Source organism: Cydia splendana, chromosome 6 (genome assembly GCF_910591565.1).
Source record: "Cydia splendana chromosome 6, ilCydSple1.2, whole genome shotgun sequence".
Classification (NCBI taxonomy): Eukaryota; Metazoa; Arthropoda; class Insecta; order Lepidoptera; family Tortricidae; genus Cydia; species Cydia splendana.
In genome coordinates this window covers 14,377,161-14,392,971 of record NC_085965.1, presented here as the reverse complement: position 1 = coordinate 14,392,971, position 15,811 = coordinate 14,377,161, and the positions used below count along the sequence as shown (strand labels likewise).

General features: G+C 35.1%; 1 protein-coding gene across 2 annotated transcripts in view; it reads right to left on the bottom strand.

Moving 5' to 3' along the window:
* Window positions 1–6,947, bottom strand: part of LOC134791701 (protein eva-1 homolog C-like) — a 68,051-nt gene extending 61,104 nt beyond the window's left edge. The window contains exon 1 of one of the 2 annotated variants that reach the window (XM_063762807.1): window positions 6,537–6,947. In XM_063762807.1, coding sequence (XP_063618877.1) covers window positions 6,537–6,609 — 73 coding nt within the window. In that variant the 5' untranslated portion in view covers window positions 6,610–6,947. The remainder of the gene's footprint in view (window positions 1–6,536) is intronic. The other variant, XM_063762806.1, reaches the window with a different exon arrangement.
* Between the last annotated feature and the right edge of the window lie 8,864 nt (window positions 6,948–15,811).

Below are 15,811 nucleotides of genomic sequence, written 5' to 3'. Positions count from 1 at the left end.
ACGCCATACCGTGGGTGGTGGTTAAAATTTCATCCTGTATAGGTATAATTGCAAACTTTGACAGAATTTTTAAAGATGGTGCAACTCTCTCGGATTCTTTTATGCGCTAAGCCACGTATAAACCATGTGATATTACTTGACGTAGCGTATGACAATGTATTGTTGGGAGAATATTTCCATGATATGCGAATCGAATTTAGGTCACCGAACAGACTGAAAATAGCTCGAATATTATAGAGAGAGAATATTTGTTAAAGTGCACTTTTGAAGGATTTTGTATTACCTATTTCGGATACTCGTATGCATTTGAAAGCTGCATTTTATATGCTTTTTTAGGGTTCCGTACCCAAAGGGTAAAACGGGACCCGTGACGGGACAGATGATGTACTTCTGTTGCCGCTATAACAACAAATACTAAAAACAGAATAAAATTAAGATTTTAGTGGGGCTCCCATACAACAAACGTGATTTTTGACCGAAGTTAAGCAACGTCGGGCGGGGTCAGTACTTGGGTGGGTGACCGTTTTTTTTGCCGTTTTTTGCATTATGGTACGGAGCCCTAATGACAGTCAGTGAAAATGTATTCTTAATTTATTAATTATACTTATTTAAATCGAACTCGACCACCTCGCTGACAAAAAATATGTGAAATACCTTCGCATATGTGAAAAATATACCATTAAATATTATAACGAACGCCAGAACGTATTTAAATATAGTAGACCGTGTCTAGGTCTCTACCCACTATTATGTAGGTGTTACGTACGTTATGGTATCGGTGTAAGAACACTGTGGTGGAGAAAATGTAACAATGTCTTTCATGTCATGTTAGTTTCAGTTTTGTCCTTGAATTCCTAAGCCTAAACTGATTTTAATCTTATAGTACCCTATTTTTATGTATGCGTAAACGCAAACGGAATGAGCAGTTGCACTCTTATGCATACACATATCTATTTATATTTCAGTGTACCACCGTCTACAATTAAATACATAAGTGTCGTCACCGCGACACCGCGAGATAACTTATAATATAAGCTTCATCCCTAAATACCTACCTACCTAGTAAATAAGTATATTCTGTGTATTTAAATATGAGATTAACCAAGTTTATTTTGATCATTAAACTTGTATGACGTTTCCGGTTCCTTGTGAAAACTTGGCGAGGAAAGCAATTAACCTGAAATAACTACTTGTTTCTACCTTTCCGTTTTTTGGTAGTTCGTTACGGCGAAAAGCTTTGTATTTGGGTTTTTAGGATGGAGCCACAGTCCTGTTGTTAGCAGTGAAGTTTAGTTCAAAGGACTGAAATACGGTTCATGTAAAAAAAAATGTAAGGATACATAAAGCCTAATAAACTGTGGCCGCATTACTATGGGTATTGTGATGTATTTACAATTTCATTTGGTTATACACTCGAGAGCTTGTTACTAAAATTAGTCCCCTATAAGTCGGTTATTTTTATATAAAATAGTTTTTCTCAAACATTATCCGAAATGTATGCGTTAATGTCACGAAATGAAGATATGAAGTTGCTCATTTATGGCTCCTTACATTACTTCTTGACCCAGGCCAAGAAGTAATGTAGGGAGTTAGTATGAAACGTACATTATTGTCTGCTGCTCTAACTTTTTATATTTGCTCACTAAGATTAGACTGACAAAGGAAATATTACATACACCCAACGACCACTCTCTCTGTAAGCATACTTGCGACATTAAAATAAAAAATTAAAAAAATCTATGGTACTATATTTCTAAGCGGTTAAACATGGTGCTCGAATAGCTTTTTCAAATGTCAAGTTTAAAAAATAAAAAGGCGGCAATTTACACATTTTTATTACTTGATTACTTAGTAGTTATTTTAATTATAATATTTTCTTACATTTTTTGAGAAAAGCACTATACAATCCTTGGCCGGAACAGGAATAGGCCTGTTGCAAGTAACAAAGAATCATGGAAATAATGGTTTCAAAGAAACATATATGTTAATATGATTCTAAAAAATGGCCCAATCTCAGTATAAACTGAAGGATTATTAAGATATTCAATAAAATAAAAGTGCAAAATTCTCCAATCGGCCATTATTACTGAAACGCCAATCAGAAGCGTTCCAAACAGTGACGTCATCAATCCATAACATATTTCTTAGAGCAACATAGACAACCTCATTGACCGAAATTCATACGTCCTCACCAAAGAGTTCGAAAGGTGCAAAAAAAATATTATTTCGCCACTAAACATTTATTACGTCCAATAAATATTATTACACGATATAAAATAGATATCTATTTGTTATTATTTAAATAAAATGCTAAATAATACGATATTTCAACAACAAACTTTTTTAATTATTTGGCTGAATGGAACTATCATTGCCATATTGGCTGTCGTAATTAGAAAAAATGAAAAATTAAAAAGTAAAACCGGCGCTCGGTGATTTTCACTCAAAATTTACATGTATCTAAATAATTCATCTTAAACTGCAACCGTGTGAGAGTTTTTGTGTAAAATGAGTTATTGTGATAAATTGTTGTAATGTATTTATCATCCCTAATCGTAATATATGGTGCTGAATTAACAATATCATTCGGATTCAAGGGAAATTCGTAACTGTAAGTATGTAAACAATGTCTACCACCCTACCACCAACTAAATGATGACGTCACAAATGGCATGCGAGGCGTTTTCGCGCGAAGTTTAAACTAGCTATAATAAAATGCAATTATCTATGTTAAATCTTATGAGTATAGCTGAAATATTGTGTTTTTCGGAACCAATACAAGTGTACCGACAATAATAAAAGGGATTTCAAAATTTGTCATCAGGCCTATTGTAAGACTCGCTTTAGTAGTCTACCGCAATCTCGTCCTGCAATCTCTTACTTCGCGGCCTCTGCAGTAATGTACTATATTATCAGAAAAATATATTTGAGTTGCAATTCATAATATCTAATTTTCGAGTTTTTTAGCCAGTCGTGTGATTACCATCTATCACTCAATTATAAATAATAACTATAGTATTTTATTGTCAGGATCACAAAACTGGGTCAAAGATAATTTCGCGTTTTAAAACCCTGTAAAATAGGGTTGCCCTAACGCGATTCGGTCACGACGCGAATTCGTGCTGTCACGTTTTTAATTAATATACGAGGGCAGGGTGCGGACACACGCGTGACCTATCCTGGCCTTTATTCTTAACTCTTACCGACCATTACCTTTATGAAACCAGTACAACCATAACCTAGAGACCAGTAACAGTTATACGTGATCAGAGACTTCACTTGCACTGGCACAGCTGAGACGAATGGTTTGTGAGCAATGAGAATATCAGCCCCGTGACATTATATGATATTCATCAATTAGCAATACAGCTAGCCCTACCCCGGGTAACAAAATGTACGTTTGACATCAAAGGTTACTTATAATGACAATTGTATTACGACAAAGCTTTGTTTTCGATGTTCCGAACATAGCGACTTTCCTTTGTGTTAATCAAGTCCGTAATCTGATTTGTACACATTGATTTGACCTTTTTTGATAGTTTAGGTACCAGCTTTTTTTATCCAGAATGTGTTTATTCCGTATTGTTCATATATCAAAATAAAATACTTCTCAAATTCTGACCATATTAAAAATATTCCAATCTTATTGCGGCCGCAGCAACATTTCTGATGCAGTGTTACTGTTACTGTTAATCAATTGATATGGATTTCCCATAATCATTATAATGTTATTCAGCTACTTCCCTACCCATCTCAACCCTTTATAACTCTATATTTGTATATGAGTTCAGAACGTTAGACCAGAGTCATTGCACAATGTAGGTACGTGTACCTGAACTTAAAATTAAATTGTATTTTACTATAATCTAGTAACACCCAGGGTAGTCTTGATTAAAAACCGCAAAATATTGATATTCAGAACGTTTCGCAAAGGCGTGTTCTCGGTTTACGTATACTAACTATGTTAGTAACTCAGTCTTAAGAGTATTTATTTTACAGTATAAAACCTGCTAGCATTCAGTTAGAGGCTAGACAGAACTTATTTTAACTAATGACAAATAGGTGAGATCGCACACGGCGACTTTTTGGAGCGATTCAGAAGCGATGCAATCGCAAAAAGCCGCGACTGTCGCTCGTCATATACCCCCCACACGTAAGCATGATTTTGCAAATCTGCATCGATACAGCCCTTATCGATACAGATTGCCTGTTTCAGCCTGCACAGCAGCAGCGGCACCCCGTAGATGGTTTCAAGTCAGTCAACAAACCTAAAATAATTGCTTTCCATGAGAGGAGGGTCCTTATGCTGCTTAAGAACCCTTCTCTGATGGAAACGTTCCTTATTCACATGAAGCATGAGGATTGAGGAGCCTTCTTTATGAATAGCCACATATAGCTGTCACTTTTACATCAATTGAAAACGCAAGTGAATGGACCAATGTTAACTTTTTAGGACTCCGTACCCAAACTCCGCTGTCCGTCTGTCCGTCCGTCTGTCTGTCACCAGGCTGTAACTGATGAACCGTGATCGTGATACACAGTTGAAATTTTCACAAATGATGTATTTCTGTTGCCGCTTTAACAACAAATACTAAAAACGAAATAAAATAAATATTTAAGTCGGGCTCCCATACAACAAACGTGATTTTTTTGCCGTTTTTTGCGTAATGGTACGGAACTCTTCGTGCTCGAGTCCAACTCGCACTTGGTCAGTTTTTTTTTAGCTTTTTACTGATGTATTTCAGTTGTAAACATAAGAATAACGTATGTGCGGTGACCGCTTGTCTTCGTGAAAGGTTCATGATGAAGAAATCTGTTTCATTTAATTTGGCCATAATGCATCAACCGAGGTGTTGCTACGAAACTTCGTCAAGGCTACGGTGCTGCTACGTCGTAGTAAACGTTACGCATGCGTAGCTAAATGAGGCTCACTTCAATCAAATAAATTTATAATTGGAGGCATAATTTGTAAAATTTTAATAACGTAATATTAACTTTATTTTATTTTCTTTCTCAGAGTAACTTTCACGCGCCTATTATGTTAGTGTAAAGAAGACTCATGTATATAAAAATAATTGTATTTTTTTGGTAATTAGGTATAAGTATACAAGTATACAGGTTTTTCAAAGCTTGTTTACTAATGTTTACGATTGTAAGATCATTTTAATATATTTTATTTTCAGAAATATTCAAGGAAACAAAAGTCAAATCAATATTTAAAACACTCCACCAAATCACCATGTTTGTAATATTGACTTTACCTACGAGTATGTTAAAATTTAATAACATAAAGTACCTAGATAGAAAATCAAATGTATAAAAATTACCTGTCCTTCAACAATCTAATAACACGCCAATTGTCTAGAATTTTCATCATTCTTGATTGTTCTCGTAAATCCTACTAACATTTCTTACAACTAGATCCCAATAAAGCTCTTTTCAAACCACGATAAAAGTATCTACAAATAAGTCAATATGAAAACGCTAAACGAGATTGCTTTTACAGCGTGTCAAACAGGCTAATGTATTTCTTAAGCTTTGAGCATACAGCTCATTTTCGCTTGAAGTGTAATAAATGCCCGATCAGGTTGCGTTTGATCGTAATAAGAATATGTTGAACTTCCATCTGGTATGATCTACGTATCTTTTGTGGACTTTAATATGGCTATTGTTTTGAAACTGGCTGTTTTCTATCACTGTATATAATTAAGACATCCCGGTCAGTACCCCGTAGTCAAAACATATTAATAAAAACCAATATTTATATTGTATTATAATTTATAATATAATCGTCCCTCTACTAGACCTCTCAAATAGGAGAGGGATTGGGCTATAGTCCCCACGCTGGATTTTAAAGACCAAATTGCCATATTTTGACCTCTGCTGCCATATTTAACGATTAGTTTATTAAATGTCCATAGATGCATTTCGTCCAAAAACTTCTAAATGTACTTTATAACATTAAGATATGTTTATTTATTATTGCAACCAGTTGCAATGAGTTATTACAGTTTTAAGTAGGCAGGTAGGTTCTGTATCAAACGCCAATTTTACCGAAATTTTATTTTATTTCTTTATTAACCGAAAACAAGTAAAAGGGGACAATGTCAGGCAAGGGCGAGTGGCTGTGACATTGTAACAAACCAATTACTGGCCTTGTTCTAGCCTCAAATATTGTTTCGCGTGCTTAACTATGTACATACATAATAAATTCATAGCCTTCATAGCCCATTTTGATAACACGCTCTAAACAAAACCCATTTCAATTACTTTGACAAAGCAACACATCTAATATTTTATAAAACGGACATCCTATACAGGCCATCAGAAGCAAGATTTCTATACCAAATAAATGCCAATTCAATATGGATATAAGTGCGTCGCGCTCGCTAGGTCCATGTGGTTGCGCTGAAGAAAGAGCAAACGCACGCAACGAATACAATTGCAATATCATTTTGGTACTTCAAATGAGCATAAGAAAATAAACCTCCGAAAAGCCGGCTTAATTAATTATAACAGCGATAAATCTCACCGACCTAAATTATCCGAGTAGATACTCGATGGCCCCGGCAATATCAGGAACGCGGCGATAATCGCAAACGCGTACATCCTCAAAAAGTTCACTAAAGTTCCCAAAACACTGTTAAAGTTAAATAAAACCGACCACTTTCAAGCTAAAGTTACTCCCATCGAAGATTCAAATGTAAACACGCGCGGGGATCAAAACATGATAGCACATGTCAAACCACGTGGGCTGTCAAGCGCGGGGAACTCGTTTAGTGTGGGAGAGCGTGTGGCCACTACGCCGCCGGCCGAGCGACTGACTCGGCTGACGGGCTCACCCCTTCGCCTACATTGGTCACGGCTCGCGAGCCCATCAATTTCCTCTGACGTTTCAATGAAACCTTCCTTCCCAGGAGATTGCTAGTTTGAGACATAATTATCCACGTAGAAAATATTTTTTGACTTCAATTAACGTCAAAGATATTTTTCAGCTACGGCTGTATTTATATAAGTAACTAGATTATAATTGGATAGGTATAAAAATTCTAGGAGTTGTATTTTTAGTGTGTATAGTTATTATTTTCAGAGAAATTGAAGCTACCTCGTTCTTCTGTATTTTATTCTCATTTCAAAGTTTATTTTGATTACTTTAAAATTATGTACCTGTAATAAACAGGTACATAATTTTAAGTTTTAGTTACCACAATTTAACACGGTAAACACATTAAAATGTACTGGACCTGCGTTAATATTTATTCATTTAAAACTGTTTTATATCAAAGAGAAATATTACATTTACAAATTATACTCGTATATACATATAATATAATTCGTATTCATACTAACATTATTACGGGTAGGTACGTACTCACGTAATTTTAGTCGATTATCGCTCGACATGTTTCACCACATGACATTCGAAATACCTGACTCTCACGGGAGTTTTATTATTCATATTCATTACACTAGACTTTATAAATGTGTCTTCATTTTGTTCAAAGTTTAACATACGCAAGGTTGTTAATAACATGCATAAAAAGTTTATGGCAAAAATTTCATTTTTGGTACAAGCTTTTATCGCTGACTGTACTTTTCTTACAACAGACAACTAATACTCATCGAGACAATTCTAAAAACCCCTAACACAATTAGGTTGCGTTGTTTCATCACAGAGTTCCTATGGCCAACTCCTGTCTCCATCATCAGATCAGCTCGATGGTACCATAATATTGCATTGTCATGCGATTTATACATGCATGCAAAATTTCAGCTCAATCGGAAACCGGGAAGTGGATCAAATTTAACTTGCAAGATTTGATTACACACAGACAGACAGACAGACAGACAACGGTCAGGTGAAACTAAATAAAAGCTTGTAAAAATGTACATGCCTTATACAATAATGTATATGTGTAATAGTAGCGGCACCTTAAGCTACCCACTGATTAACGGTATCGGCCTGTCAGTTAGAACAAAATTTTTACAGTGTCGAACAACCGACAGGCCGATACCGTCCGGCGGACTGTTAATCAGTGGGCCCCTTTACTACTATACAGGGTAAAATTTCATCTCATCACATCAGCCGGAATGCATGTATGAAACAGCCAAATATTTTTTCGCGATTTAGGCTTTGGTCCCATAATAAAAGTTGTCCAGTGTGACCATAGTAGGTATGACCTATAAATTCACTACGCAGCAGGATAAAATTTCAGCCTGTATGTGGTACCTACTGGTATCTTATTGGCTTTCTAAGGGCTCAATTAGACGATGCGAGAACTCGCATGCGAGTTTCATTATATGCGGATTTTGATCGGTCAGTTGAATTGGACGTAACCAACAGTCCGCAATGTAACTAAAATCGCATGCCAGTTCGCGCGCCGTCTAAATCAGCCCTTAATGCGCACAATATCGCCTCGTGTATAGTAACCAACGTAGCACACTTGTATCGTATCACAATGTAATATTATTACCAGACTTAATTTAGAATACATCGTCTGCATCCACAAAACGTAGTATTATTGTACAAACTCAATCTAATTACAGCACTTGTTTGATAATCTAAAAATACAGGCAATTTGTACTAGACGGTTGATGGAGGGTTCTAGACGACGATACGAATATGTATTTAATATATATACGAGTAATATAGATAGATATGTATAAGTACATAGAAAACAAATATTTGTTATAAACAAACAAATTAATGCCCTTACCCGTAAAGTGGTGTAATTAAGTAGGTAGGTATGTTGAGCATATCATTATATTATGTTTTTTTTTTGTTTCTGTGTATTTTCCAAAAAAAGTCCCTAACATGCACGAGTAAACCAACTTTGGTATTGTGGGCTCCTCGGGAAATACCTGGGCAAGCGTGGCTTAATTATAACCGGTCATTTCAGACGAGGAACGTTTTGTGGAGATATGGACATTGTGGACGTTAGACGTCGTACCATCACCCACACTATTAACTGTACATCGTTGGACCTTATGTATTTTGTAATAAGGTCCACCGATGTACAGTTAGGAGTGTTGCTGTTTGTACTTGTTGCTCGTCTCTGTTCAAAGTAAGTAAATAAAACTCGACATGAAATAATAACATGCCTGGAATATTTTAATTAAAGCGGATAAAATGTTAATGTAAACACAATTTTGTTTAACATCGGACGCGAGTTTAGTTTTAAACCAATATAACTAGTAGCAAGAGCTATTTAATGAAAATGAATGAAAAATATGTTAAGTATTTATTTTAACATATGATAAAATTACACTTAACATATTTTACTTTCATTACATTTTTTACATGCTTAATATACTGATATCTGCTGATATTAAGTATACATGATAAAAAAAACCTTATAAAACAATAAAATGACGGTACGTATAGATAGATAAGATTTATTTGTTGCCACAAGAACACACAATATTATTGTATAATGACTTAATAAATTTAATGATATTAAAAAACCGGCCAAGTGCGAGTCGGACTCGCGTTCCAAGGGTTCCGTACTTTAAGTCCGACTCACGCTTGACTACACATTACGTATAGGTTTTCATGTCATTTTGTTTTTTTTTTTTTCAAAATTTTAGACCCAGTAGTTTCGGCGATAAAGGGAGGTATAATGGTCATTTTTTGGCTACTTTCTTAAATAACTTCTAAACTGTGTATTTTAAAATTATACAAACAATATATTTGAAATTCTCTAAATGAGCTCTTTCATTTGATATACAATTAGTTATTCCTGTCTACATTGCAGCAAAGTAAAAGGATACCCAGCTCAGCGTTGGTATTCTGCTGGAACACAGATCAAGTGCAAGGCATCCAATTTTTGTGAAAAATGGCCATTCATAAAATAAGGGACGGATCGAACGTCATAATAGCAGCCAGTAATGCGGCGGCGAACGTCACTTATTTTAGCAGTAATGTCTGAACAGTAATGCAGCTGTAGTTAATATCCGTGTGTCACCTTAACGGTTACGATCAAAGAAAACAAGAAAGCATTGTATTAAAAAGTTTACACCACAAAACGCCTGTTTTTTGTGGTCACAGAACATTTATTATAGTTAGTATACCGGGGTGGCCTGTAATACGAGCAATGTAACTGTAGGCTGTACTCCTCACACTCACCAACATTGGTTCAGCAACTTTTAAATATAACTTGTTGTTTGATTTTTAATACACATTAAAGTTTATTCTAAGACGCAATGTATTGCGAATTTTGTTATGTTTAAGGCGTGACAAGCAACGTCAATCACCTATGATATGGCATGGCGATGGCGTCCATTGAAGATAATATTTATTTTGTATGAAAAATAGGAAGACTAAATACTTCATAATTTTTAAAAGTTGTTGTACAAAAGTGTCACCGTTGGTACAATCTATGTTTTAATTATTTGCTCGTGTTACAGGCCACACCCGGTATAACGCGTGTTAGTAACTTAGTATACAGGCGAATTACGCATTTACCTTTGAGCACCGAGAACTGCGATTTATTGACAGACAGATCAGAGGTTCTTCCAGAGCCGGCCTTGGAGATAAAACAAGAATTGGCTTTATCTTTTTCGACATCCGATAAGGTATTTGACGAAGCCCTTTTGGCAATTTCCGCCGTCTTTAGTGAGAGCGATCCCGAAATCATAGAAGCGTGGGTGGTAACAAAGCGGGAAACATTCCATGTTTTTGTCTCGTTTGTGTATAAAATATTTGAGTATTGGTGTATTACCAATGATCCGTTCTCAAGATAGAGGCGTGATTATATTTTTCCTGTAATATTTATGATAATGTTAATGATATGTAAACTTCGGAGATAAGGCGGGTGGTATTTTTTTACATTTTCCTTCGTAAGTAATTTTTTTTTTCACTACGAAAAACAATTAAAAGAATATTTTATAATGTTTTGTAAGTTCTTTCAAATGAGGCCCCATTTGACCTATTTTGCCCCCTCTTCATATTATGGGGCATTTTTCATATTTCATAAAAAAAATAACACTTTCAATGTTAGGGGTAAGCGTTGTTCATGTTTATAACTAATAGTTCTCGAGATATTTAGCGATGTGACAGACAGACGAACGGACGGACGGACATAAGGGTTCCTTTTGTACCTTTTTGGTACGGAACCCTAAAAACCAAAATAACTTACAACCTTACTACGATTTTCGCGAATAATGTGTCAATCAATTTTTTTTATGGCGCGGTCGACATACATACAATTACATATATATACAGCGTGTCCCTAGCCATTGGACATGGAAAGCCGAAATGTACATATGCATTAGGGTATTTAGAACCAGTATACAAAGTATCATAACAATCGGTGTAGCGGTTACGAAGAAATTAACAAATTACGATTTTTGTACTTTGGAGCAATCTGTATGTGTTAACTAGTAGCTCCTGAGGTAATAAATAGTACCTTCTTCGACCGTTTTGATTATCTTTTTTAATTATGATATTAATAAGATTCTGACTTTTGACAAATGTCATCATTGCCGCACATTTTCAAACAAATTGTCAAAAGCACTGCCAATGATTAATACAGTATGTTTCTTTTTGTTGTCGATTATATTGGAAATAACTTTTGTTTGATAATTTACTTTTTTATCTTTTGTTCTATTTAAAAAAAATAGTACCGTTAGAGTATTTCTAAGAAGTAACCCTACGTGGGATTTCAGAGTTTGTCCAATGGCTAAGGTCACCTGTATATAGTGTATATCATGTATATGTTACGTCATTATTGCCTGACTTTGAAAGACTTGGATTCTTGAAAAATACAGCAGTCGGTTTAAAAAAAAATTTAACACATCGAAACATTTTGCTTACTAAGCCAAGGAAAAAGCTCGACTAGTGCACGGAATGAGCTCGACAGGTAGAATAACTTATGTCATTATTTACCAGCTTACTCAACAATGTGTTATGAAGTTTCCTTGAAAGTTAGGTTGAAACCGTATGATTAAACGCTGTCAGGGAGCTTTTATCGTAACCGAACGTTACAATGTAACCAAACGTTTGCTTTTTACGACCGAACACGGCAACTTTCCAATTTCCAAGCATAAAAATACATTTTATACTTCGGTGCTGAGGGTGTAAGAACAAATTATTTGGTATCGTGACGGCGCGGCGCGGCATCCCCTATTGCATGTCGGTGTACGCTCCAGGTATACTATAGTTTATTATCATTAATGGGGACGGACTGACATTAATGTCATGTTAAATTATATTAAACAATGGAGTATTTACCGTGACATACAAGGCGTCGCCTGTTATTTGTAGCGACGGTAAGTAGGTAGTAGAAGCATATAGGTAGATACAGCGCAGCACTGTTCATTTATTTAAGGTGCAGTGGGGTCCGATTGCAGAGTTTTTGTAATTTTTTTGCGCTTTTTAGATCATAATACGGTTTCAAAAAATGGATAGCAAATTTAGGTCTTTAAAAACAATCAATCAATCAATTAAGTTACTATATAGAGAGTAACTTAATTGATTCGAAGCCGGATTAAACAACTTTCGCTAGATAGAAAAAAATAGCGAACATAGCTCCAGAATTAAAAATTTGTAACTATTTTGCACCTAAACTTTAAAAAAAAAGAATTGCTTCATTAAATACGTAATTTTATCATTTATTGATCTAATCGACTGCTATAGTTTTTTTTTAAACTATAGTTTCTTATAATTAAACAATGCAATGCATTCAATCGGTTTGAGTAAGAGCCCTTTTGATTAAGATTTCATCAAATATATCTAAAAATGCGTTCAAAACCTATAATATTGTTTGTTATCCAATTGTAATTTTAAAAAATGTAAGTACCTCCGACTCATATTTAATAAATAGATACCCACATAAAAGTTTTACATCAGAGGTCAACTTTGACAAACCACGTCTTTAATTTCAATCCTGATTCCAAAATATTACAAAGGGCCTCGCTGAAGACAATTTTGCTTTGACTGATTAATAAATATCACAGCTGTTCATCTCGCGAATCATTTATAACTTTTTCTTCAGAAAGCAATATATAGATAAAGTTTATAGTTATATAACAATATTATAAAAAGACAAATAACTTATGAGCTAAATATATCTACCTATATATAAATATAGTTGCATCAACAAAAAGCATTCAATTCGGCAGTCGACATCAAAATAGTCACATCTCTTTTCTAAATACATCCCAACGTACCTACTGACCTATAAACAAAATGTGGATCAAGTATGCTTATAATATATAACAACTTCCTCTATTTCGAGGACGTAGTCATAGTTTCGTACTTATTCATATGTCAGTCAGTCGAGTTGGTCCTTTTATAGCAGTTTCATGTTAATTTAATACCATAACATGAGTAGTTACTGTTATTTATGCGCATTGATTAAAGGAACTCAAGTAAGGTCATGTTTGTTCTCTAATATACATATGTAGTGAATTAGGTAGCTTACTTCGTTGTTCTTGATTCAACATTAATGATCAACATGGGGATACGAGCTTCAGAGAGATTTAAACTTTACGTGTACCCCGAAGCCTATTGGTTACATGAACATGGGCGAGCCCAGTTCTTTCGCGAACTTACAGCCTCGAGATCCATAACAACTACATTTTCTAGGATAATGCTATATGCTGTGGTTTATAGGCATCTACCCAAATATTCGTATTCGTATGCCTTTGTTTGGCGAACGAAAGTGACGTAACCGCACTACACAACCCCAAACCACGAAATTAATTGCAGCTATGGTAGCGGCCCCTAATAGTCCAGTAACTTTATAAGTTTACATTGGAGCTTGCGTTAAATCCGGTAGTTCTGATTTTTTGCAGACTTGTTTATAATGTTGGCCCAATGAATAATCCAAGTTTGTGACTAAAATTAAATGTTAATACTATAAATAGGCTTATTATTAACCAGGCAACTAAAATATTAAACAGGAACTTTCACTGGGCATATAATAATATAATTTGGCTGTGCATTAATATTTAAGCGCCAATAAATTTTTATTGGCCTCAAATTGAAGCATCATATTGTTAAAAAACTGGCAGCAAAATCAAGTCACCCAAAAAAATTATAGGGAACTTGAATTGATAGGTTGGCGTCTAAAATAATAAGTTGGCAACTAATATTGTAAAGCGATCATAAAATTTGGTTGTTTATACATATATGTACATATACAGAATACCTAAGATACCTATATACATAAGCTTTAAATACTCCATTTTTAAATAATTTAAACATATGCATACCTAGTACTTTAAATTGACAAAATTCCAGATCCACATAACACCTCAAATTTCTTTATCAATGGTCTGTATACTTATAGTCTAAATTCCTAATCATGAAACACCTAATGGCCAGTATACCATTAGGTCTTTAAATTTTTAATTACTAATTTCAATAGTTATCACGGTGTTCTGCAAGAGTCAAAAGATAGGTGCGACGACGAGCGAAGCGAGGAGGAGCGTGTTAGGTTGACCGTGAAACTAAATATTTTAAAAGAACTTAATTTTTTTATTTAATAGATAGCCGTTTTATTTTTAAAATGTGCTTTATAAATGGTCTCCAATATAATAATTCAGTTGCCAAATAAATATTTGGTACCTGCCTAAAAATAAACAAAAGCTGTGTAACGGCATTAAAATGTTGTCTCATATTGATATATTTTAAGGCTCTGTTTTTGTTGCCAATCTATTCATTTTAGTACCCATTTCTATTTTTTTAAACTACTCAAATTCGACAGAAAGAAAGACAGACACAACAGACACACAGGGTGAACAGACTCTACCTCTTGCGTAATCTCTCGTCCGCCGAATAAGCTGTTCACTTGTTCACACTAAAACATTCACTAATTGAATAATTGCCCGTGTTCTGATTCGATTGGATCCTGAGTAAATAAGTTCAGTGCAGTGGTTCATCTATAAAACCGGTTCAGGCGGAGTATGTCACTTTCTTAGGACGTCACATTCTGAGGACGTCACATTCTGAGTTCGTCACTTTCTGAGTACGTCACTTTCTGAGAACGACACTTTCTGAGGACGTCACTTTCTGAGTTCGTCACATTCTGAGTTCGTCACTTTCTGAGTACGTCACTTTCTGAGAACGCCACTTTCTGAGGACGTCACTTTCTGAGTTCGTCACTTTCTGAGTACGTCACTTTCTAAGAACGCCACTTTCTGAGTACGTCACTTTCTGAGTACGTCACTTTCTGAGAACGCCACTTTCTGAGTACGTCACTTTCTGAGGACGTCACTTTCTGAGAACGCCACTTTCTGAGGACGTCACTTTCTGAGTACGTCGCGTTTTTTTAGCATAGGTACGATTTAACAGTATAATATACCTGCACGAAAAATTTATACTGCCAGCAACCAGATTAGCTGTTCGACATACGGTCGCTTTTATATCCTACATACCAAATACCAATACCAATCTCTGTTTGCCTTACGCCTGACTGGTAGAGAATTCCATTTGGCAAAACGTCCTATGTTTCGTGCAATAAAGTGAAAAATAGAGAAATAAATAATAAAAAAACAATCTAATTATGTATAAAACATTATTTAATTCAGAATACTTAGAAACTACAAGCAGCAAAACATTTAGCCACAGATTGGAGTTAGGCCGGCAACAGCTTCGATTCAATACACATAAATGTTTCGCACAGTAGGAACCATGATTTTATCATTCGCCGCTGTGATTAGCTGGTGAAGGTATCATGGCAAGCTCGCTGACACCAGTAGAAGTTCATTCCCACATATTTACATTTAAACGGACTGCCGCTCCTTTCGTGACAACATACCGCGTCTTCTGTCATGTCTCCATAAACTCACGTCTTTTTTTCTGATG